A 25,819-nucleotide genomic window follows, 5' to 3' on the forward strand; every position below is an offset into this window, starting at 1 on the left:
GTCAGCAAGTAAAAGAGCAAGCAGTACCGAATCTTTGTGCAGTGGTATTGAGACTTTGAATCTTTGCTATTGTCATTGCTGGGCACACTTGATGGGGGAAAGATGTTTGCTTCATTAAACTTTTGAAAGAAAAAGGATAGCACTTATCTAAAATACATGCTTTCTAAAATTCCATTGCTTGGACAATTCTTTGATCATTTCCATTCATGCTCAAAATTTCTATGACAGGGGCACCTGGGTGGCTCAGTGGGTTAAGCCTCTGTCTTCGGCTCAGGTCATGATCTCAGGGTCCTGGGATCAAGGCTCACATCGGGCTCTCTGCTCAGTGGGGAGCCTGTTTCCCCTCTCTCTCTGCCTGCCTCTCTGCCTGCTTGTGATCTCTCTCTCTCTCTCAAATGAATAAATAAAGGCTTTAAAAAAATTTTTTTTCTATGACATAGGGTGCCTGGATGGCTCAGTTGGTTGCGCAACTGCCTTTAGCTCGGGTCATGATCCTGGAGTCCAAGATCGAGTCCCACATCTGGCTCCCTGCTCGGCAGACAGTGCTTCTCCCTCTGACCCTCCCACTTCTCATGCTCTCTCTGTCTCTCTTTCTCTCTCTCTCTCAAATAAGTAAAATCTTAAAAAAAAAAATTCTATGACATAATACCTCAGTGTTTTCAAAGAAATTTTAGCTTTTTCTGTTTTTTATTATAGCCTGTGTAGCCTTCAAGTCCCCATAATGTGCTGCCCTTGTGTGCATGTGTGTGTGCATGTGTGTGTGTCTGAGTGTCTTTGGCTCTCAGTGTATGTGAGAGAGAGAAAATATCCTGTATTTGTCAGCTTTCAGTCTGATGTCAAGAAAGATACCTAGTGGAAACATCCCATCTATGATTTGTTCTCCTTTTCTTTCCTGTAGAACATGTAGTATTTATCTACCTTGGGTAGATTTTAAATGTGTGAGAACATAAAACTGTAAATAATCAAAAAAGAATTATATGTCGTGCTCACCTTCCAGGCCAAGTGCTTGGCTGGCTAGTAAACTTTTCCACCTTCCAGGTGCACACCCCTAATGCGATACATACCTCATTCATTGGTTTTTCATAGATGTCCTCCTGCCAACGGGCAGATTTTGCTTGAAAAGCATCTCGCTGGAGAGCCTCTAACACCTTTTTTGGAGTGACAAACCCATACTGAGCTTCTAGCAAAGCCAAGTCCATTTTTTCAGCCTTTAAAATGCCTATGACTTCATCTCGAGCCTGTAGGAACAAAAGCCATTTCAGAAAGCTTGCTTTATCTACCGGCATTCTCTGAAAATGGTTTCTTGAGAGCTGGTTTTTTCCTTCTATTTCAAATAAAAAATGAGTCATGTTTCTTTATAGCACCTTTTACAAAAAGCAGTAAAATTATGTCCCTCATCCTTCTTATAATCTAATTACACATTAACAATATTTTAAATGTGAGCACTATACAACATTGGGGGAACCCAACATTTTTTATTGTTTGACAAGTAGATAACATTTTACCCTTTAAATGGACTGACATTTGCATTTTGGGGTGTAGGAAATAAGACTCTCCTATATGTGTAGTACCTGTTTCTTGTTGTTTTTTTTTTTAAAGATTTTATTTATTTATTTGACAGAGAGAGATCACAAGCAGGCAGAGAGGCAGGCAGAGAGAGAGGAGGAAGCAGGCTCCCCGCTGAGCAGAGAGCCCGATGCGGGGCTCAATCCCAAGACCCTGAGATCATGACCTGAGCGGAAGGCAGCGGCTTAACCCACTGAGCCACCCAGGCGCCCCTGTTTCTTGTTTTTTATGTGAGTTAATAATGCTAGAGCAAGTCGAGTAGCCAATTTACATGGGACATAAAAGTGCCTCTTGTTATTTAAGCCAATCTAGAAGTCATTGTTACTCATACGTGCCTGTGCACTGAAGCTCGTGAGCAGCATGGGCAGAAGATGTGATCTTTCACATGATGGTTGCCAGTTGCATGTCAGAATGACAGCCCTTTCAGATATGATTAATTGCCCTTTCAGTTGGCATAAGAGAATTCTGTATATGTGTACTTTCTTTCATGTACATACAGGTAGAACCATAGACAATCTATTTCCATGGCAGCATACACCCCAAATTCACAAGCAGCCTTCTCTTTGAACATGGGGATAATTCTAACCCAGCTCACCTGAAGTTCTCCTTCCAGAATGCTCAGAAGAAATAAAAGATCGTCTCTTGAGAGGTCTTCTCCATGGTGACCAACACCACCGTGTGACTTAGGACAGGAAAGAATTGCATCTGACTCATTGGTGGGGTCTTTGTCTTGCTGTCTCTGCTTCCTGTCCTCAGGTCCTTGGAAACCATGGTCTTTACTACGTCTTGGAAATTGCTTTAGGGCCAAGCCCTCTGTGTCACTGCTTCTGGAACGCATTCTTTAAAGCCTGGAAAGAAGGAAAACAGTGTGTACCTCTTAATGGAAGTAGAGTTTTAATAAGGGCACCTATTACTGCTTTAACAGGTCTGCACTCTTGCTGTATTTGCTGCAGCCAAAGACTCAATCTTTCTGAAGTCTACAACAGAGAACAGCATTAGTAGATTCATAAATCACAGTTTTATTTACACTTCTGTTTTTTAAATCAACATTTTAAAAAAGGTGTTCTGCTTTGACTAAGGCCACTTATGTCCATGGGTAAACAGACTATATTTGAACTTCATTCACCAAGTATTCCATGTCAGGGATCCAGGTCATACCTCCGACCAACGCCTAAGTGTTTACTTGAGTTAAGATGTACTTAACGTAATTGTAAAACGGCAAACTTGCTAATTGTTCCAAATTTCTGCAGATTCATGTTATAGTTATTCCTTTGGAAATTTTGGAAACTTTTCCTTTGGAAGTTTAAAAATTTTTTGGAATTTCTTAGTCTTTGGTGCTTTAAAATAGAAACATCAGAATTACTGCTAGAAAATACTTCGGATTACTTTGTTTTGACAACAAAATCTAATATTAAAGGAATGAAGGGTTGGTCCCTGGCTATATCCCTGACATTCTGCTAAAATTCCAGATCTGTCCTTGGATATGTCAAGATTATATAGTTAGGACACTCATCTCCAAAATACGGACAATCCTGCCTATGGAAATAATTAAAATAAATTCATATTTAAGGGACACATTAGCTTATATCTGATTATATAATTATCCAAATTAATTTATAATAGCAAGAAAATTGTTCCACCTTTGAGGTTTTTAATGAAAAGACAAATGTTAATTGAGCTTATAGTCTATTTCAGTGATGTATATATTATTAATTTTACTCCTAAAACCTTGAAACTTTTATCATCTTAGTGAAGTGCTTTTGGGTTATAATAATTTTCCCCATACATTCTATAATAATATTTCTTTAAAAAAATATATCTGGGGGGCGCCTGGGTGGCTCAGTGGGTTAAGCCACTGCCTTCGGCTCAGGTCATGATCCCAGGTCCTGGGTTCGAGCCCCGCATCGGGCTTTCTGCTCAGCGGGGAGCCTGCTTCCTTCTCTCTCTCTCTGCCTGCCTCTCTGCCTACTTGTGATTTCTCTCTGTCAAATAAATGAATAGAATCTTTAAAAAATATATATATATATATATATCTGGGACACTTGACTGGCTCAGTCAGCAGAATGTGGGACTTGATCTTGGAGTTGTGAGTTCAAGCTCCATATTGGGCATAGAGATTATTTAAAAATTAAAAAAATATATGTATATTTTTAAAAATAGTATTTCTTTAAGGATCTGTAAAACCAAAGCATACAGAAAAGTGTGGGAAGTATAATGAACCATTACATGCTACCACACAAATTCATAAAGTGTTAGTTTACTATATACATTAGAAAATGATTTTCTAATAATGTAAGTATATAGACACAGTTGAAGCTCTGTGTTTCTCTCTTCCTTAACCTATTCTCTATGCTTCCCACCCCAAAAGTAACCATCTTGAATTTGGTATGTATATTCCCTTAAGACGTTTTATACTTTTTTTTGAACGTGTGAAGATACTGCTGAGCAATATATAGTACTGCTTTGTGTATTTTCAAACCTTATGTAAATAGCATATTTATTTGTATGTTGCTGAAACATGCTTTTTCACTCTGTATTTTCTAGATTCTTCCTTGTTCTATTTTATTTTAGTTTATATATTTTGATTGCTATATAGTATTTCATTACATGAATAGTCCACCATTTACTTACACATTTTACTGTCAGTATTTGTTTAAATAGTGGGGGTTTTTTTTGTTTTGTTTTTTTCAGTATTAGAAAAAATGCTGCAATGAACATCACTTTTTTTTTTTCCTGTGTGCATGCATTTCTCTGGAAGTATTCTTTAGGAGTGGGATGTTAGGGCTGCGGAACGTGTGTTCTCTCAACATTACTAGGGATTATTGCTCCTCTAAGTGGAATACCAATTGACAATAGAGTATCAGAGTTCTCATTGCTCCATATCTTCATCAGCAATTCCTATTACTGAATTTACAGTTTTTCCCATTTTGATAAATGAAATGGTATCTGACTTTTTATTTTTTTTTCTAAGATTTTATTTATTATTTATTTGACAGAGAGAGATCACAAGTAGACAGAGAGGCAGGCAGAGAGAGAGAGGGAAGCAGGCTCCCTGTCGAGCAGAGAGCCCGATGCGGGACTCGATCCCAGGACCCTGAGATCATGACCTGAGCCAAAGGCAGTGGCTTAACCCACTGAGCCACCCAGGCGCCCAGTATCTGACTTTTTAATTTGTATCCTATAATTTTTAGTGAGATGGGCATACTTTCTTGTGTTTAAAGGTCAATTTGGGTTTCTTCATATTGCTTGTTCATGATCTTTGCTCATTTTTCTTTTGTGTTAGTTGTCTCCCTCATAGATTTGTAGAAATTCATTACATATTTTATATAAAATTCATTTTGTTAATTATATGTTTTGCTATTATCTTTTCTGGTCTGTAGCTTGCATTTTCACTTTATTTATTGTATTTTATGGTATAGAAATTTTAAATTTTAATTTAATCAAATTTATCAATTTTTAGTTTTTCTTTTCTTATAATTTGCATTAGAAACCAAAACTTGATCAGTGACAGTACAAAAGAGTGCAAAAGACCATGGACTCTAGGACCATTCTGCCTAAGTTCAGATCCCTACTCCATTATTAATTTGCTGTAAAACTTAGGGCAAGTTACTTAATACCTCTGTGCTTCACTTTTCTCATCTATAAAATGGGAATGATAGTAGTAGAATATTTGTAAACTAAAGTTACTGTGAAGATTACATGTCAGCACATGTCAAGTGTTTGCAACATGCCTCATATAAAATTAGCACTCTAAATAAACATTACTTTTATTAATATTATTATTAACTTTATTTTTATTCTCAAAAATTATTCAGTGAGTCTATATTACCTTTATAGTTAGGGAAAAAATTCAATGAATAAAATCTTTTAAAAAAAGCAGGTGGGGGGGCGCCTGGGTGGCTCAGTGGGTTAAGCCGCTGCCTTCGGCTCAGGTCATGATCTCGGAGTCCTGGGATCGAGCCCCGCATCGGGCTCTCTGCTCTCTCGGGGAGCCTGCTTCCTCCTCTCTCTCTGCCTGCCTCTCTGCCTGCTTGTGATCTCTCTGTCAAAAAAAAAAAAAAAAAAAAAGATTCTCTATCCCTCTTCCTCTGTTCCCCCACCCCATACTCATACACATGCACTCTCTCTCTCTCTCTCAAATAAATAAATCTTAAAAAAAAAAAAAAAAAGCAGGGGGGGGAATTCAAGAAGAAAAGGCAAGTTTATTTGATTGTCTTTTAATTTAATGAAATATGAGGTGTGAGTGCTGAAGGGAAAAAAAAGAGATTAAAAAAATAGTTTTGTGTCTTGGTCAGGTACTTTGTTTAAGAAGTGTTTCTCACCAGGGGCACCTGAGCGGCTCAGTCAGTTAGGCATCCAACTCTTGGTTTTGACTCAGGCCACGATCCCAGGATAGTGGGATCAAGCCCCATGTCAGGCTTCACACTTAGTGGGGAGTATGCTTGAGGATTCTCTCTCCCTCTCCTGCTGCCCCTCCCCCAACTCAAGTGCACACACTCACTTTCTCTCTCTCTCTCAGATAAATAAATAAATCTTAAAAACAGAGGGACAGAGGGAAGTGATTCTCAACAGCCCCAGTTTGCTGGCATCACTTGAGAGCCCTGTCAGAATACTTTAGAAACCTTGAGGACTTCTGAGCCAGCCAGCTAGGCTTTGTTCATCCCTCTACCTGTACTCCACCAGTCATTTATTCAAAGTCCACTGTGTGTTATGTACTAAGTTGGTTATTTATGGTGTGGCTTCCTTACTTCCCTTATTACAAATGATATACTTTTACTTGAAAGATTTCTAGAAATAGTTCCTAAAACTGGGGTTATGAGAAGTGCAATGAACTAGGCAGAAGACTAATGAAAAAAGAATTCAGTCACAAATCAGTTGTGGTACTTAGTCAAATCATTGATCCTCTGTGAGCCCAGTGTCCCTAGTTGTGAAGTGAGGGAAATAGGGAGGTGATCTCTGTGACCGGTTTCCCCTTTGATATATAATAATTCTTGCCAGTGTGCTTTTCAATGGTATAGTATTATCTATAGGCTATCAATAGTATATTAAGGAGAAATGGATTTGTGGATCTTCATCTTACATAAATCCACAGAAATCTAAATGCTTCATGTGGATGGGCAGTAAACCAGGTCTGATGATTACCACCAAGAAAGAGATTATAGTTAGAAGACAATTCTTAAGGAAATAATCCCAGTAATAATTTTCAGCTGAGAATTGTTTTTTTTTAAGTTTGCACAGCTAATAACTGGCAGAACTGTGATTTGAATCCACATACCCTGGCTCCAGAAACTGTACTAAAAATCATGCCATAATGCCTTATGCTGTACTGCCAAAGACACACAGTTACAGACACCTTGTCCAGAATGAATATAGACACCCTATCTGAAACATGCTTATAACCTTGCTAAGTAATTACAGTATAGATGAACAGTGATCTGTGATAGTAGTAGATAGATAGTAGATAGATACTGTGATCTAATAGTAGACCTATATAGTCGAGGAGGAATTCATTTATTTGAGAAAAGCAAAGCATAGAGAAGTATATTTTTTTGTGTAGGGATGGAAGGTTGAAGATCTGTGGGAGATATGACTGTGAAAACCCCATTATATGTATTTTTATGTATACATAAATAATGTTTATATACTAGCATATTAATATATGTTATGTACCTTATGAAAACATGTATATAATGTACAATATGAAAATATTCAAAAATGAAAAATATTAATTAAAAAATAATATATCTAATTATTTTTTCCTACCCCATGGGATTATCTTGAACATTCTAGGAAGACCCTTTCTCTGTCCTGTAGGAATAATGGTAGGTTCTTAATATAGAATAGATATATTTAATACAGATAACTATTGTGCTAACTTCAACAGCACATATACTAAAAAATTGATAAAATAGATAATTATTAAGTGCTACTTTATTTATAGATATATTCACACTTGAAGGACAGGACCACCCATGTCTTCTGTCTCGTATTATTGATCTCCATTTAGGTCTCCCATAGGGTATCTGACTTGATGCTTCATATATAGTGGGTATTTCACAAGGTGACTGATTTCTTCTGCTTTGTGGCCTACCTCAAAACTTAGGCAATGGCTAAACAATAACAGTTAAAAATTCTGTGGTTCATTCTGCAGCTCACGTCATCTTGCAGCTCAGCTGGGCCTCTATGGTCTAAGATGGGCTTATTCACATTTCTGTCTGTCAGCTAGCTGGGCTAGTAGACCTCAGCTGGGTCTTCTTATCTCTGCTCCACATGGGCTTTCAACCTCTGGTAGGCTAGACAAGGCTTCCCCACATGGGAAGCATCATTCCAAAAGTACGAGAGCTGAATTTTTAAGACCTTATTTTTACTGTCAAGAGAACGTCACAAGGCCAACCCCAATTCAAGAAGTGGAGTCAGAGATTTCACCTCTTGATGGTTGGAGCTGCAAGGTCACATTGCAGAGGAACAGGGTTGGAATGAGTTAATTGTAGCCATTTTTTTTTTTAAACTGTTGGTCTACAACACTTACAGATTCAGATTTCTATGAAAATTGAATAAATGTCTAGGTTTTGTTTTGTTGTTGTTGTTTTTAAGTAGGCTCCACATTGCATGGAGCCTAACATGGGGCTTGAATTCACAACGCTGAGATCAAGAGTCTAAAGCTTAGGGGCGCCTGGGTGGCTTAGTGGGTTAAGCCTCTGCCCTCAGCTCGGGTCATGATCTCGGGGTCTTGGATCAAGCCCCACATCAGGCTCTCTGCTCAGCGGGGAGCCTGCTTCCCCCTCTCTCTCTGCCTGTGTCTCCGCCTCCTTGTGATCTCTCTCTCTCTCTGTTAAATAAAAAAATAAAAAAAAAAAAAAAAAGAGTCTAAAGCTTAACCAACTGAGCCACCCAGGTGCCCCTTAATGTTTAGTTGAAAAGGGGTAAAATATATTTGGGTTTTACTTCTTTCAGTTTCTTGGAAGCTTAAGGTTTTGTTGAGGGTTTTAATGATTTCTATGATACATTCCTATGCTTTCTCTTACCCACATATTCATATGTAGAACAGTAGCCCTTTTTTATTAAAATATTTTATTTATTTGAGAGAGAGAGAGTGTGTATGAGCATGAGCAGCGGGTGGGGGGCAGGCAGAGAGTAAGGCATAAGCAGACTCCCCGCTGAGCAAGGAGCCCAAGGCTTAATCCCAGGACCCTGAGATCATGACCTGAGCCAAAGCCAGACACTTAACCTACTGAGCCACCCAGTGCCCCAACAGTAGCCTATTGATAAGAATCAACTTGTGTTCTGCTGCTAATCAATAAGGATTCCTCTGGATTAATTTTATCCAAGGTTTGCCTTCCAGAATTCAAAGATAATGTAAGCTTCTATTACAAGAATAGTTTAATAAGCATTTCTCATAAGTACCCTTTGAGTTAAAGGCAAGCCAAACTGCTGCAGAAAACTTGAATGAAACTCTATATACATCCCAGCTTCCCTTGCCTCACTTTTAAAAAAGGTGGGTTTGGTGAAATCTTCCAAGAAACCACAAGTGCTTTGGCAATGATGATATTTGTAAGTGATAAAAAGGAATGACCTAAAATATGTTGATACTTTGCTTATTCTTTTTTAAAGTGATTAGAGTTTTTCGAAGACTGCTAATCCTCTTTGGGGGCTGGGATTGGTGGCATCAACATTCTTGATGACATGCACATTGGATTTGTGAACAGATCCATCGTGTGCAGACTTCTGGTCTACTGAGGTGTTATATGTCTCTGCATGTTTACAGTGGTGGAGTTTCCTTGCCCTTGTGCCAACAACCACAAAATGATCAGTAATGAGAAGTAATTAAGTATGGAGAGGAAGAAAACAAAGACATGAATTTCATGATACTTCATGCTTTGTATTATCAGTGACTTCATTGTTTCTCTTGGCAAAATTTTAATGCATTTGTGTTTAGCCCAGGGGTGTGTACTGAGGAAAAGAAAAATTTTGTAATAGCAACAGTGGTTTGGGGTTTTCAGGTTAACTCTCCCCCCCCTCCAAAAAAAAGAATGGAAAGTTGCTTTTATTTATACCAAATAATGATGCCTTGCTCTTTTCATAAAGTGCTAGCAGTAACATTAAGTCTAATGGTTTTTGAAAGAGAAATCCTGCTTAGTTGTCAATTTAACACAGCCCAGTGCATTATCTATAACTAACATAGCCATAGAATGGCAGCCCTCAGGAGTGTAAGAAATTGATAGACTGAGATTCAGGAAACCTGGCTTCTGATCTCAGCTCTGCTTTTAATTAGTCAGGCTGTGGGTTGTCACTTATAAATGAGGATATTGAGCTAGGTCGGTCCTAAAATATCATTCAGGATGGAACAAGGACCAGGGCTTCTTTCCCTTGACTTCTGTCTTGTTCCACAACCTCTAACAAATCCCCTGACAGTAGGATTCAGGCTTGAGACTAGATGATCTCTGAGGTCCTGGGGCTTCCCGCTTTAGAATTCTGTGATTCTCTGTTGTCTTGTATCTATGGATACAAATACAGTTCATTTGGCCCTGAGAAGCAGATTCTGTTTTGTTTTCCTATGTGGTGACCTCGGTCAGTTTTTCTTGGGTTTAAGCTGGTTGAAATCATGGTGGATCTTTGGTAAGGATGTGTCCATGCAGGAGAAGGACAAGTAAAGAATTTGCAGCTATTTACTTAATTTAGTTAAGGAAATAGCCAAATGTAAATAGTGGCCTTTTCAACCTCTAATACACACAAACTTCTAGCCAACTCCTTATTATAAAAGTTAAATTTTCTTAATCATTCTTTACTTTTATATATCAAAAATTGCTTACTGTACATAATTGGGTACTATTTAAGACATAATTTTATTCTCCATGTACCTGTTTATTTTCCTCTTTGAATGTTGGAAAAGAGGATATTTTACTTGTATAAAGGAACCTGGAAAAATCTCAATGAAAGAAATTGGTTTTGGTTTTGTTTACTTATTATGAAACTGAATTAGCTGATCAAAACTCCAATTTAGGGAAGAAAATAATAGTAATAGCGATAGCTTACATTTATTCAGTACTTACCAAATATAGGCCTATTCTAAATGCTTTACTTTTATTAACTCATTTAGTCTTCACAAAACTGTTATTCATCCTTATTTTACGGAGAAGACTGAGGCTTAAAACTGTTAATAATTTGTTGAAGCTCATACTGCTAAAAAGTGGCACATCCTAACTTGGGCAGCCTGGATCCAAAGTGTCCAGTAAATTGCTATGCTCTATCTATTTAGGATCTTATAAGAAGACATACATAGTTAAGAAAAAATACTCATTCAACATTAAGTTATTCACAAACATTTATGAAGTATCCACTATACAGGTATTGTGCTAGGTGATTTGTTCTGTCTTATTTTTATACCTGAGTGCGGCATAGGCATAGCATAATAGAAGGAATCTGAGATTGTGGAATTACATAGATCTGGACTTAAATCACAACTCCAATATGTTAGCGCTGTGGCCTTAGATCACACGTGGTTAGTAAACCTCCCGAAGCCTTCAAGTATAAAATGGAAGTAAGGGTACCTGGTATGATAGATTTATTAGTCATGCTTTGTGAGCAAAGGCCCTCTGTTTATGTCTGTATCCCTAGTGCCCAACAGATTTGGACATCAGCAGGCTTTCAGTGAACGATTGAATCATGCAGTCAGCAGAGCTGATTGGCTCTTAGTAGGAACTGCTTCATTGTAAAGCTGATTCATCTGGCTAAAAAGTTAGAAAAACAGTATCAGGTGTACCCATTTTATTGCACTTCATTTATTGTGCTTTGCAGGTACTGCACTTTTTACAGGTTGAAGGTTTGTAGCACCTCTGTTGAGAAAGTCTGTTGGCACCATTTTTCCAATAGCATTGAATCACTTTATGTCTCATGGCCACATTTTGGTAATTCTTGCAGTACTTCAGGCCTTTTCATAACTGTTTTGTTATTATGGTGATCTCTGGTCAGTGCTCTTTGACATTAGTATTGTAATTATTTGGGGGCAGCACTAACCACACCCACTTAAGATGAACTCAGTCAGTGTATGTTATGTGTGTCCTGACTGCACCACCAAACAGCCATTTTTCTGTCTCCCTGTTCTCAGGTCTCCCTAATTTTCTCTAATGCACAGTATTGAAATTAATCCAATTAGTAACCCTATAATGGCCTCTGAGTGTTCAAGTGAAAGGAAGTGTTGCACATACCTCTATAGAATGATTAAGCTTAGTGAGGAAGGCATGTTGCAAGCTGAAAGGCCGACCCCTGTGCCAAACAGTCAAGTTGTGAATGCAAAAGGAAAGTTTGTGAAGGAAATTTAAAGTGCCACTCCAGTGAATACATGAATTGGTAGGAAAGCAAAACAGCCATATTACTGATATGGAGAAAGTTTTAGTGGTCTAGATAGAAGATCACGCCAGCCAAAATCTTCCCATGAGTCAAAACCTAATCCAGAACAAGGCCCTAACTTGTTTTAATTATATAAAAACTGAGAGAGGTAAAGAAGCTGCAGAAGAAAAGTTGGAAGCTGGCAGATGTTGGTTCATGAGGTTTAAGGAAAGAAGCCATCTCCATAATATAAAAGTGCCAGGTGAAGAAGCAAGTTGTCCAGACCTAGCTAAGATCACTAATGAAGGTGGCTACACTAAACAATAGATTTCCAGTGGAGATGAAACAGCCTCCTATTGGAAGAAGATGCCATCTAGGACCTTCTTGCAAGGGAGAAGAAGTCAATGCCTGGCTTTAAAACTTCAAAGAACAAGCCGACTCTCTTTAAGGGCTACTGCAGCTGGTGACTTTAAGTTGAAACCGGTGCCTATTTACCATTCCAAAAATTCCTAGGGCCCCTAAGAATTATACTATAAATGGAATAAGAAAGCCTGGATGATAGCACATCTGTTGACAGCATGGTTTACTGAATATTTTAAGCCCACTGTTGAGACCTCCCACTTATAAGGAGAGATTCCTTTCAAAACCTGACTGTCCATTGACACTGCACCTGGTCACCCAAGAACTCTGATGGAAATGTGCAATGAGATGATTGTTGTTTTCATGCCTGCTAACACAGCACCCATTCTGCAGCCCTTGAATCAAGGAGTAATTTTTTTTTAAAGATTAATTTATTTTAGAGAAAGTGCAAGCATGGGAGGGGTAGAGGGAGAGAGAGAGAAGCAGGCTTCCTGCTGAGTAGGGTGGGGCTCCATCCCAGGACCCTGAGTTCGTGGTCTGAGACAAAATCAAGAGTCAGAGGTGAGCCACGCAGGTGCTCCTGATCAAGGAGTGATTTTGACTTTCAAGTCTTATTATTTAAGAGAGAGATTTTATAAGGCTATCGCTGCCCTTTTTAGTGATTCCACTGATGAATATGGGCAAAGTACATTGAAAACCTTCTGGGAAGGATTCATCATTTTAGATACCAAGAACATTCGTGGTTGATGAGAAGAGGATATCAACATTAATAAGAGTTCGAAGAAATCAGTTACAACCCCCATGGATGACTTTGAGAGCTTTGAGACTTTAGTAGAGGAAGCAACTAAAGATGTGGTAGAAATAGCAAGTAGAATTAGAAATGGAATCTGAAGATGTGACTGAATTGCTATAAGCTCATGATAAAACTTAGACTGCTGATAAGTTGCATCTTATGGATGAGCAAAGAAAGTGCTTTCTGGAGATAAAATCTACTCATGGTGAAGATGCTGTGAAGACTGTTGAAATGACAACAAGGATTTAGAATATTTCATAAACTTATTTGATAAAGCAGTAGGGTTTGAAAGGATTGACTCCAATTTTGAAAGAAATTCTGTGGGTAAATGCTGTCAAACAACATCACTTGCTAGAGAGAAATCCTTCGTAAAAGGAAGAGTCCAGGGGCACCTGAGTGGCTCAGTCATTAAGCATCAGCCTTTGGCTTAGGTCATGACCCTAGGGTCCTGGAATGGAGCCCTGCATCGGGCTCCCTGATCCACAGGGAGCCTCCTTCTCCCTCTCCCACTCCCCCTGTTGGTGTTCCCCCTCTCACTGTCTCTCTCTCTCTCTCTCTCTGTCAAATAAATAAAATCTTTAAAAAAAAAAAAAAAAGAGTCCATTGACACGGCAAACTTCATTGTTGTATTATTATTTTTTAAAGATTTTATTTATTTGACAGAAATCACGGGTGGGCAGAGAGAGAGAGAGGAAACAGTCTCCCCACTGAGCAGAGAGCGTAATTCGGGGTTCAATCCCAGGACTCTGAGATCATGACCTGAGCCGAAGGCAGAGGCTTAACCCACTGAGCCACACAGGCACCCCCATTGTTGTATTATGTTAAGAAATTGCCATAGCAATCCCAGCTTTCAGAAACCACCATCCTGGTCAGTCAGCAGCCATCAACATTGAGGCAAGACCTTCCACCCACAAAAAGATTACAACTCGCTGAAAGCTCAGATGATGGTTAGCCTTTATTAGCAATAAATAGTTTTTTAATTAAGGTATATACATTGTTTTTTTAGACATACTGCTACTATACACTTAATAGACTATAGTAGAATGTAAACCTAATTTTATATAAACTGGAACACCAGAAAATTTATTTGACTCACTTTATTGCAATATTCCCTTCATTGGGGTGGTCTGTTACTGAACCTGCCATGTCTCTGAGGTATGCTTGTACTGAGAAACTAGTAAGAAATAGCTCATATGTATAGACCTCTTACCTCAGGCCAAGTGCTGTTTTAAGTGCTTTGTATTATCTTATTTACTCTTAAAGAGTTTTAGCTTGAACTAAATGCTCTTAAGAGAAGGCTTGATAAGGACTGCCTGGTTGCCTCCATTGTTAAGCATCAACCTTCAGCTCAGGTCATAATCCCAGAGTCCTGGGGTCAAGCCCCATGTTGGGCTCTCTGCTCAGTGGGAAGCCTGCTTCTCCCTCTCCTACTCTCCCCGCTGTGTTCCCTCTCTTCCTGTATCTCTCTCTGTCAAATAAATAAATAAAATCTTAAAAAGAAAGAAAGAAATAAAGAAAGAAAGAAAGAAAGAGCGAGCTTGGAAAAGGTAAAGGTAAGGGTGAAGAATCTCATAGAAGATTTCAAAGACAAATGACTATTAGGGTAGTGCTGGTGCCTATACGAAGTTCAGAGAGTATGTGTGTGTGCACATACTGTGGAGAAGTGACTCTAGGTCCCCGAGACTTGCCAGAAATCTCCAGTTAATGTCACTGAATTTTGCAAATGTTTCATCGTATATGCCCCAACCTTAGGCTTTCCTTACCCTCACCTCCCCACATACACACATAAAATAAACTGAGGATCCACTATATGCTTTCTTTTCATTTGACAGCACATTTGACAATCATTAGTTCTGATTTTATGTATGTGACATTTTATATAAAGCAGTATCATTTAAATTTGATTCAGTAGGAAATTTGAGGGTTGATTTACTCTGATTATAGGATAGCTACATAATGCAGAGTGAGTCTGTGCTAACTGTAGGATGCTCATCTCTGAGGGACAGAGCTGGCAGTGATCCAGGGCCTAAAATTTGAATGTGTTTAGCATCCCATACTTTGCTGAATTTAGGGAATATGCTGTCTACTAGGTTTACATTTCCATTTGGATTTCCCCATCTTTCTGCATGGAACTATTCAGCTATAACTTAGTTCCCTCAAAGGGGAATGGAAAGAGATGTAGTAAGATTATGGGGTTCTCAGCAGAGCTGGTTGAGCCCTTAATATTAACTGTCTCATGGTAAATGTGATTCATCTATGAAAATACTGGCTATAAATAGATGTTAATAGTGCCCAGTTGCAAAACAGCCAGGTTATGCTAGCATGGCCACATTAGGGAAAAAAATCTTGTTGAGTATTTTATTTGGTTTCTCTTAAAATAAAAAATAAAAAAATAAAAAATTTCTTTCCTTTTATTGCTCTAGCCACCCACATTTGAAGACACTAAATTCAGCCAACTGCATTAAAGCTATCTGATGGCTAAAAAAAGACACATTGAAAACCAGATAACCTAATTTAGCATTAGCCCCTTTATTTTTTTTTTCTTCTATTTTCAGTTAAAATCATTCAAATATTTCCTTAATGGTGTTTTTCCTTGTAGGGAGAGCATGGACAATGCTTCAGAGAGGGGAATGGAAGTTGGTTGTGTGGGGAGGGGGTGATTCAGGCCCATATTCCCAACAATTCTGTGTCCTCATAGAAAGTCAAAGTCACGGAAAGAAAAGAATCAAATATAAGGTTTAGAAGGCAGTATAGTAGTCATTTCATCCATCCCCCACGGTACTCTGCAATCAGTGTTTTCTGATGTAACCTGCTCAGTTGTTATGTGGCTCCAAGTGTCAGAAAGTACTTCCTTGTGAGCTTAAATCCAACTCCCAGGAACTTCCTGCATTTATCCTGCTTCTGCCTCCAGAGGTAAATCAAACAAGACTATTCCTTGTGCCACGCCATTAGACCTTCAATGGGAAGGGCTCTATTCTTTTTCCCAAATGAAACCTCATCAGCTTCTTCAGTGACTTCTCAGACCAAGTTGTCTCGTCTCTGTCACCCAACACATGGTCTCACACACACATTTTGAGTATACCCAGTTAGACCTACCTACTCTTCATTAGGCCAGGTTGTTTCTTAAAGAAATACATGGAGTAGTTGGGCATAATTTCCCATATATTAAACAGAACTAAAGCAGTGAATTGGTGAGTGTATATATTTAGGGAAGATCTCAGTAGTTCTTCTGATGTTGGATTTCAATTTGAATAAAGTATAGATCCAGAAATTTGATAGTAGACATTTAACGAAGACTTACTCCAGTTTAGCTTACCAGGTGAGTGCTTATAATAATACTTTCGTGTGTACATTGCTTGATTTATCAGTAGATAGGTAATTGTCCTGTTTTGCAGTATAAGGAATATGAAATTCAGAAAGCTTGAATAACTTTGGCTAATAAACCTTGGACCAAAGATGATAAAAACTTAGGTATTCTGACACCTCTTTCTCTCCAGGCTCATGCTAGATTTATCAAAGCTCACACTTGTTGTTGTTGTTGTTGTTGTTGTTATTGTTATAAGCTTGTTCTTTTGTTGCTTGTCCACTGAATAAGTGGGTAGTCAGAGAACTGCTACACTGTAGATACAGAATAAACAGCCTGCCAATGAGGTCTAATAGAGCAGACTTACATCATGGCTTTTCTTAGCTGTGTGTTCTGAAGAAAGGACAAAAAGAAATATAAAATCTCAGAGTATAAATAGTTGATTTATCCAAATTTTCCATTACAAATCAGTGGCTCTTTAAAGATTCTTTTCTCATTTAAGGTTGACACAGGGCTGGGAACGTTTTCCAGATCTTGGTGGAATAGAACAGAGAAAGAAAATTATTTAAATATACTCCAGATTAGCTTTAAATACATTTCTGAATGCCACACTCACAGCACTAGGTCAGAGCTCTTGAAAATCATCTGATTCTTTTAACAGTTTTCAAACTACATCATATTTCGTATTTTTTCCAATTCCGCTCTCTGGTTTTTCTTAGAAGTACAGTGATAATTGAGCCAGTCATTTAACCTTCTCTTTGAATTTTTGTCCCTTTGGCTCTCAGAACCAGTTTTGTCAGATCCCTTTATTCTGCAGCTGAGGCCCAGGGAGGTTAACTGATGTGCCCATGGTCATGCCTAGAGCCAGCACCAGAATCCGGATCTTGCCTACAGCTCTGTTGATGTTTCCACAGCAACAATGCATTTCGGAAACCAACTCCTGTTTCTATTAGCTCTCATAAGATAAGAATCCTAGAAGATACAAATGCATCTTTCAGAGTACACGAAGTCTCCCACAAATTTTCTTTCTCAACCTCTTCCTTACCTGCTAGTGACTGTAGGCCTGAGAATACCTTTAGGCCTTATCTTGGCTAGACCAACCCAGCATAATAAAGAGCTCAGAGGTGAACAAGAGGTTCAGAATCAAGAGTGCACATCTACAGATTTTAACATGACTCCTTTCTATTCTTATATTTAAGGACCTGTGACTAGAATAGAGAGATTGTTATAGAGAAAATGTTGCAACTGCTGAAGTCCCTTGAGCTGTACTCAATCTTGTAGCCATTTTACTTCCCCTTTCCCAGAATTTCCCTGTGCTCAGTTTATTTTCCTGTAATTGGAAGAAGGTTTAACTCCTTGCCTCCTAGGCATGTAAGTGTATTCTAACACATAATTTCTCTTATTAGAGGAAAAGTAGGAAACTGACTTTTGTAAAACTCCCATTTCTCTGCCAAATGATATGATTCATACTTTCTGTTCTTTACCTCTCTTTAAAAAGAGTATTATTCTCCTTGTTTTACAGATAAAAAACTGCAGTGTTGAGAATCTCACAGCTTAGTGTGATAAAAATACAGGTTTAAGATTAAGTACAGAATTCCAATAAATACTATAAATCATGTCCAGTATATAAAGTGTTTTGAGAGCATTTGAGAGGAAATGACTACTCTGCCAAAGGGACTCAGTGAAAGAACCTCAGAGGGAAGTTGGACCTTGGAGGATAAGAGTGTCCAAATCATATGTACAGACTGAAGATAGATGAAAAACATCGTATGTGGTGAATATCAAATCATTCTTAGGGCTGAAGCCAAGGAGGTGTTCATTAGTGATAGGTGAGGGTAGAAGGTGAACCATGGGCATGTGTAAGGCTGTTAATAAGCCCATTCATAATAAGGAAGATGAAACAATGAAGTATCCAACAAATAATAGAGAATAATTAAATAAATTCATGGAATATACAGTACTGACTATTTAGGCCGCCAGCAGAAGTCAAGTTTTCAAAGAATATTTAATAATATGGGAAAATATTTTCAATGTATAATAAGTTAAAAAAAAATTTTTTTTAAAAAGAGACCTATATATTCAGTCACACTGCTTTCACATTTTGGAGACTTTTTTTCAGAAGAGCGATAAAATGAGTGAGACGAAGCCTTGAAAGTCATTAACAAGGCAATAGAAGGTTACCTTAGTAGTAGCTGATGTGATTATCCCTTGGGTATGAGGAAGGAAGACCAACGAAATTTGAATGTGGACTATGTATTAGATGATGTTAAGAGATGGTGTTAAGAAGTTATTGTTAATTTTATAACGTTGCCAATGGCATTGTGTTTATATGAGAGAATGTCTTTTTTATTTTTCCAGATACCTAATGAAGTATCTAAGTGTGAAATGACATGATATCCTGAGCTTTACTTTTAAGTACTCCAGGAAAAATAAAAGCAGGGATAAAGTAAAATAAATATGACAACGTATTGCGGATTGTTAAAGATAGGGGATGGGTACATGGCTTTATTATATTCTTCTTCCTACTTTTTATGTATTTGGAAATGTTCATAATAAAAGTCTTAAAAGAAAGCATCAGGGACACGTAGTATTGGATGCAAAAACATTTTAAGAAATGGTTCTTTTTAGAAAGAAAAAAAAAGTGTAAGGTGAAGAGAGAAAGAAAGCAAGCAAGCAAGCAAGCAGGCAGGCATCAAGGATTGTGTGTCAGACACAAGGAAGACAAAGAAGCTAAAAAGTGAGCTATATCCCAGGAGCTGAAAAAATTATTTCAAAGAGGAGAAAGTTGCTGTGACCTCATTTTAACAGCATAGACACTGGTCAGAACAGTTTCAGAACTCACTTTTGTAGTTTTTTATTTTGAAATATCCCTCATCCATGGCAAATTCTGGTCTGTTGAAACTGAATTTGACTTCTGACAATGGGGAAAAGTTTTTGAAACCAAATCCAATGAATCAAGTTAGAGTATGGGTCAGCTAATACTGTTTTTGGTCAGAGAACCAATTGTGACCTTAAAATAATGGGGTTAGCTTTTGTATGTGGCCTTTGAAAGAGTTTTGAAGACCTTTCCAGTGTCTGTCAGCCATGACACTCTTTCAGAATAAGCTTTATAAAGGAAAACCTTTGACAAAATGACATGTTTGAATTTATACCTTAGGGCTTTTGTTTTTTTATTTTTAGTATTCCATCTACTCTAGTTGCATATCAAATCTTTGGTATCCTAGAATTTTTGGTTGTTTTTTAGAATCCCAATATAAGCAGAGAAGTAGAAAATAACATGGTGTGTGGCAGGAAAAGGAGCACAGTCTTTGGGGCCAGCCATGGCACTGCCTCCATTTCTACGTGCTGTCCAATTCGACGCCTATTACTTCATTTTTTTAGGACTCTGCCTTGCAGTGTTATTGGGACAATTTAAGGTTGTGTGTGTCAGGTACTATGCCCAGTGCCTGGCATATGACAGGAATCTAAAACTCATCCTGGTGGAGATACAGTGATACAATTTTATCTGTTGGTTCATCAGACATGCCTTCCCTCTTGTGATGAGATAAGAAATAAGTAATGGATTTTAGCATCATGAGGAGAGTATGTTACTCAGCCTTACCTTGCTGAACAGGGGTAGTTCTTTTAGTCAGTGCTAAACTGGTATTTTCAGAAAGTGAGTAATTTTGTGCCTTGCCAAGGTGAAGAGTGGCAAGCTGAAGAAACTGGTTTTGGCCAGGAACTGGTGCCTGTTATTTAGCAGAGCGGCAATGGGGAATTGCAATCCTGGCAGTTTAGAGAGACTTAACATAAAGTGACTGGCTTCTTGGTCCTAACTGGGCATAACTGTTCCACACACGATGATGAAGAGCACTGATTCAAAAAGGTATGCTTACCCATGAACGCATTAGCTGCCTCTTCCACCAATCATGACTTTTAAAATCGTTTCTAACATAGCATTACACAGCAGCAACACAAAACTTACTATCTTACTGGTCAGGCATTGTTCTAAGGCACTATACTCATTTTTCCCTTTTTTGCATGCACAATCAGGCAGATACTATTAATCAGTGCTTTATGGGAGAGTTTAAAGAGGTTAAGTCAATCTGCTTCAGACCACAGAACTGGTAAGTGACACAGAAGGAGTTCCAGTTGGCTTCAGAGCCCACCCAGTCTCTGCAAGCCTATTTTCTATTGCCTGAATTCTTTCTCATTTGGAATAATGCTCTGTTTAAAGATGGGAGACGTATCCGGGCACCTGGGTGGCTCAGTAAGTTAAGTGTCTGCCTTTGGCTTGAGTCATCACATCAGGGTTCTGGGATCGAGCCCCACATATGGTTCCCTGCTCAGCAGGGAGTCTGCCTCTCCCTCTCTATCTGCCTTTCCCCCAGCTCATGCTCTCTCTTGCTCTCTCTCAAATAAAATAAATAAAATCTTTAAAAAAAAAAATGGGAGACACATCTCCTCAGTGTTCATGGCACAGTTTTGGCTATGTCAGCAAAATTGAAGATGTCAATGCTCTTTCACCAAAGATCTGCCTCATGACATGGTGATAGGACAGGAGAACATAGCACCGCCAGGGAGAAAGAAATAATGTCTGGGCTTGGTCTGAGAGGAGGGCACAGTGTGAATTAAGGTCATGCTCCTTCGCTGCTCTCCATTACTCAGCTTACTGTAGGTGGTAGGAAAGAAGTTGTTAATAAGGCTGGAGGTCTGCTTAAGTCAAAAGCATGAAGGAGCATCAGGAAACCTCAAGAAAACCACATCCAACCACACTTGCTCTGGGTAGTGTGGCTTTGGCTAGACTCTGTAAGTTTGGGTCAAACTGCTTTCAGGATTCTTCAAACTGACACGAGGGCTCTCCTCATGTCCTCTGTCCTTTCTGAAGCCGCTAGGGCCATTATCTGTATGAAGGAGTGCTTTTCAGTGCTCTTTATTTAGTACAAAGCCCTCTTTCCAGCTCTGTTGAATAGATCTGGACTTCAGATGCTCTAGAGTCCATGGGACTGGGTAGCTTGAACTTGGGGATTTTACCCACCATTTGTGGTTCCATATAGCCCTTTGTTAGAAAGTGCCCAAGGCAGCCAAGAGTGCATGTTGACCAAAAAGGCTGGCTGCTGCTAGGAGTTATAAGTAAATAAATGGATGTCAGAAGCGTACAACTAAGGGAGAGAAACAAAGCTTCATTACCCTCCCTTGAGCATGTTGCTTTGGATGTTTTGGTAATGATTGTGAAGCATTTACTCACAGACTAAACTAAGCTCTTTGTGTTCTTTGCATGGTGGAGACCTTGCCAAGTCAATTTCAGCATGCAAAGCCCAGACAATTATTCTTTTGGCATTTAGGGGCCACCACTGTTTTCTTTGGGGTTGAGGGCGGGCAGACTGTTGACACAGGAAGGCTTTATAAGGAAAGAGAAGGCAACTTTATCCCACACTTTTTAGAAAAGTACCCCCTCTCCTCCATATCAGGGTTCTCATGTCCCTACTTCCTATGCTAAACCTCTGTCACAGAGCCAACAGAAGAAACCCCTAGGCTCAGAAGTGCCACCACACACTTTGGTGCCCACAGAGTGTGACTCATTCATAGCTATTTTCATTTCTTCTGCTTAGCACCTCACCATGAAATTGTGTATTTCTTTTATAAATGTGTGATAGTTGTATTTTGAGTGATAACCTTGGAAAGATAAAGTTCTTGAGACTGTGGTCTTGGTTCTTTAAGTATTATATGCTTTGCCGTAATGGTTCTCAACATGTAAACCTGGAACCCCTGGGAGCTTTGAAAATTGTCAAAGGGTTATTCCAATCTGTATTTCAGAAGCATTCATATTGTGTTTCCAGGATAGCTATGGATACGACTGTGATTGATGGCATACAAGCCATTTAAATATTTTCTGAATTTATTGTAGGCTTTCTTGGTTCTATCTTTTTTCAGTCTGTCAGTAGGAAAAGCTACAAGTACTGTGAATGGGGAATTAGGAACTTTTTGTTATGGAAAAGGAATTCTCATCCTGGAAAGGATGGATAAACAGTGTTCAAAGATCATTGTTATAGCAGCTAAATGTGGGGCTCCTGTTTTTTTGTTATTGAACAAACATATTTCAGTGCTATGATTTCCCTGAGCCACATCGTTTCATGCCTGGATCAGAACTCCGTGTTAGTTGCAATTGCAGCAGAAGAGTGAGCTGAAGACATTTGGCCTTACAGATTGTTGATCTTAAAAATTAAAGTGTGCATTTTTTTTTTTTTTTTTTTGGTGTCATAAGAGACTCCATGTATCCACTCTACTGTCTTTGGTACAAGTTACTGTACATACCATAATTACTTTCAGGTGAGAAACAATTGCAGTTTGCCTTAGTGGTGGCTACATGCTGAGGCCTGCATCCAGAGTGTTCTTTTTTTAACCTTCAGTAGAGACTGCTGCTTCCAGCACATTGGCTATAGTTTTTAAATAGAAGTTTGCTGACTGTATAATATAAAGCACCAAATTGCCAAGTGCAGGCACTTTCTCCATCGGAGGAGTACAGCACATTCATTGCACAGGTGCTAACACTTGCCAGCCTTCTGCTATGAGTGCTTTATTATTGTTGTTTTCTTCTTCCTTTTCTGTCATCATTTACCTTCTTCAAATTAAAAAAAAAATTTAAGTAATACGTCATATGTGTGAAGCACTGAAAATGGGGAAGCAAGCATAAAGAATAAAAAAATTTATCCTTAATCCAACCATGCTGAGATTCCTACTTTTCACCTTTTTTCTATAACTTCCTATAGGCATTGTTCTTTTCTGTGTCTTTTATAATGTGCATGTTGTTTTGGGAACATTATCCATCATCATTATTCTTCCATGTGACAATTTCTAAAAGCTGCATAGTACTTCATTGTATGACAGTGCTATTATTCATGTAATCATTCTCCTATTGTTGAATATTTTAATCATCACCTTCCTTCCCTTCTCCCTCCACTTTCACCTTAGAGCCCTGTGGATCTAGAAGGGATCCAGAGCTAACAAAGAACCTTGACCTCTTACCTCCACTCTAACTGGCCTAAACCCCTGAGAACTGTCCTTGACTCAGAAAAATACCTGTTTGTTGTTTTAAAGTCATGATTTTGGCCTCTGCAGGATTTAATCACAGTTCATAATTGCTATTCTATCTTCTCTCTAAATTCTTTCCTCTTTACCAAATTAAAAATATGAAAACTGTTTGGAACACTTTTTAAAAGGTAAAAATTTTCGCAATATCTGTAAATCAAACCATCATGCTGTATGTCTTAAACTTATATAGTCATGTATGTCAATTATTTCTCAATAACACAGAAAAAAAGGAAGTAAAAATATAAATACAGAAATCCCAAGAGGGGTGGCTAGTCGATTAAGCATCCAACTCTCAATTTCGGCTCAGGTCATGATCTTAATGTCATGAGATCAAGCCCCAAGTTGGGCTCCATGCTCAGCCAGGAGTCTGCTTCAGATTCTCTCTCTCACCCTCTTCCTCTGCCCCTCCCCTGCCTCTCTCTCTAAAAGAAATAAATAAATCTTTTAAAAAGAAAAAGGAAGAAATCTATTTGAGTATACCACTATTTGAGTATACCACTGTACCATCTATTTAAGCCCTGAAAGTTGAGAATTTGAAAATGAAATTGAAATTGGAATATGTATCCAAGTAATTTAACAGTGAAAGGACATTTATTTTCACAAATGTTTTTCTTTTCATGGAAGAGACTGTTATTATATTTACAGATTACTTCATTGTGTAGACTTTAATTCAAAAGATGAGAATCAGACTGGGGGAATATATTTCAGACAAAAGTAAAAGCAAAGCTGTGTAGACATTGGTGGTGGTAAGATAAGGAATATTTTTTCCTTTTAAGGCAACAGCATTCTGTTTCTGATCTCTAGAGTGACTATGTCATCATGTTAATATTCTTTTGTTATCAAGAGAAAGACTCTGTGTGTAAAACATGGTTTACCAAGCAATGTATGAAAAGTTAAATTGTTACATGGATTAGGATGTCCAGAGAAGGACCAAATTGGCCTAGAAAACCATCTAAGAATCATAAAACATCTTCATAGTTGGAAGAGGCTGGAGATGGGTTTGCCTGGCTCTTCCCAGCAGGCACTGGGATGAAGCACCTTCTCTGTACAGCCTCCCTGACTAGCACACATCTGCTCTATGAGTGCTCATTTTTTTGTAACTGTATGGTCTTAACTTGGCCAGTTCTTTTAAGATGTGGCCCAAATTCCTTTGCCTATTTCCCAGGTTGCTGTTATTAGGGGAATGATACCTGATAATAAATTGTGGTAAGTAAATTTCAAAGACTTGGGAGGAATATTTTCTAAATATGAAGCAAGGAAACACCCCCTCCACCCCTCCACCAACTGAGTAAATGACCAGAGAGATTTATCATCAAGGGTACAACTAAACAAAATTTTCCTATTGTAAGCTTCGGGTTCTACAACTGCTGAGGCTAGGCCTACAAAGAAACCTTAAACTGTTTCTCCAAACTCTGTTTTGATGTATTAGTATTATTCTGTTTGTTTTTAATAAGATAACTTTAAATAAGACCTTCCATAATTACTTACTGGCTTCTTGCTTAATTATTTAAATAACCTTTAGATTTTTATCCTTCAATTTTTTTTTTTTCTAAATGCTTAGTTGTATTGCACGGTTTGGTTCTTCATTTGGGGAAGCCAGGAATCCATGACTTTATATTTTTACCTATAATATTACCTTACATAGGTCACTTCACTCTCAATGCCTTTTATCAGTTGAAAGAAAGAAAAATAAACACTAGCAACCTTGGGCTCTTTCTGAGAGCATTAAGATAGCTGTATGTTTTACTAAAAGGTACAAAGGAGTACATGGTGCTTAAGTTAGTATTTCCTAATCAAAAAGGTATAATAACACACTTAAAAGTTGATTAGTGTTACTCAGTACATTGATAGTGGCTCTTTAAGCCATTCTATAGCTAAGGTATAATTTTTATTTTTTAATTCTTCTGAGTTCTGAGAATCAGAGTGAGATTGATTTCATCTATAGAAATAATTGCTTCCTTTGGTAATCTAATCTAATCTAATCTCACCCTCCAAACCAATCACAGTGATTACCAATGACATACTTAGCATCTGGGTGTGCACTATACACCCACATTTTGGGAAGAGAGGGAGATGTCAGGCTGACTTCTGTTGTTGTTGTTGTTGTTGTTGTTGTTGTTTTAATTTATAAGTGTTCTTGAATATTTCATTAAATATTATCTGGAATTACTTTTTATTCCATAATCAAAGGTATGACTCTACCTTTGGCTTACATATTTTTGTGACCTGCTTTAGAAGATTGGGATTAAGATCATTTTAAGGTATTAGTCATTGAGTAATTAGATTAGAGAATAAAAGTCCTTAAGGTTTACAAAGCACTATAAGCCAACAAGGGGCACCTACTATATTGCAGATAAGACTTTTTCTACCTTTACTTCCTTATCTATATCTTCTATTGC

At 38.1% G+C, this 25,819-nt stretch overlaps 2 protein-coding genes across 6 annotated transcripts in view; one reads left to right on the forward strand and one right to left on the reverse strand.

Moving 5' to 3' along the window:
• FILIP1L (filamin A interacting protein 1 like) overlaps window positions 1–25,819 on the reverse strand; it is a 311,063-nt gene that overhangs the window by 123,500 nt on the left and 161,744 nt on the right. For both annotated transcript variants that reach the window (XM_047722940.1, XM_047722949.1), the window contains exons 2-3: window positions 2,162–2,414; window positions 1,065–1,238 (exon numbers count right to left, since the gene is read on the reverse strand). In XM_047722940.1, coding sequence (XP_047578896.1) covers window positions 1,065–1,238; window positions 2,162–2,404 — 417 coding nt within the window. In that variant the 5' untranslated portion in view covers window positions 2,405–2,414. The remainder of the gene's footprint in view (window positions 1–1,064; window positions 1,239–2,161; window positions 2,415–25,819) is intronic.
• CMSS1 (cms1 ribosomal small subunit homolog) overlaps window positions 1–25,819 on the forward strand; it is a 381,861-nt gene that overhangs the window by 123,210 nt on the left and 232,832 nt on the right. The window lies entirely within an intron of this gene.

The sequence above is a fragment of the Lutra lutra genome, chromosome 1, assembly GCF_902655055.1.
Source record: "Lutra lutra chromosome 1, mLutLut1.2, whole genome shotgun sequence".
Lineage (NCBI taxonomy): Eukaryota > Metazoa > Chordata > Mammalia > Carnivora > Mustelidae > Lutra > Lutra lutra.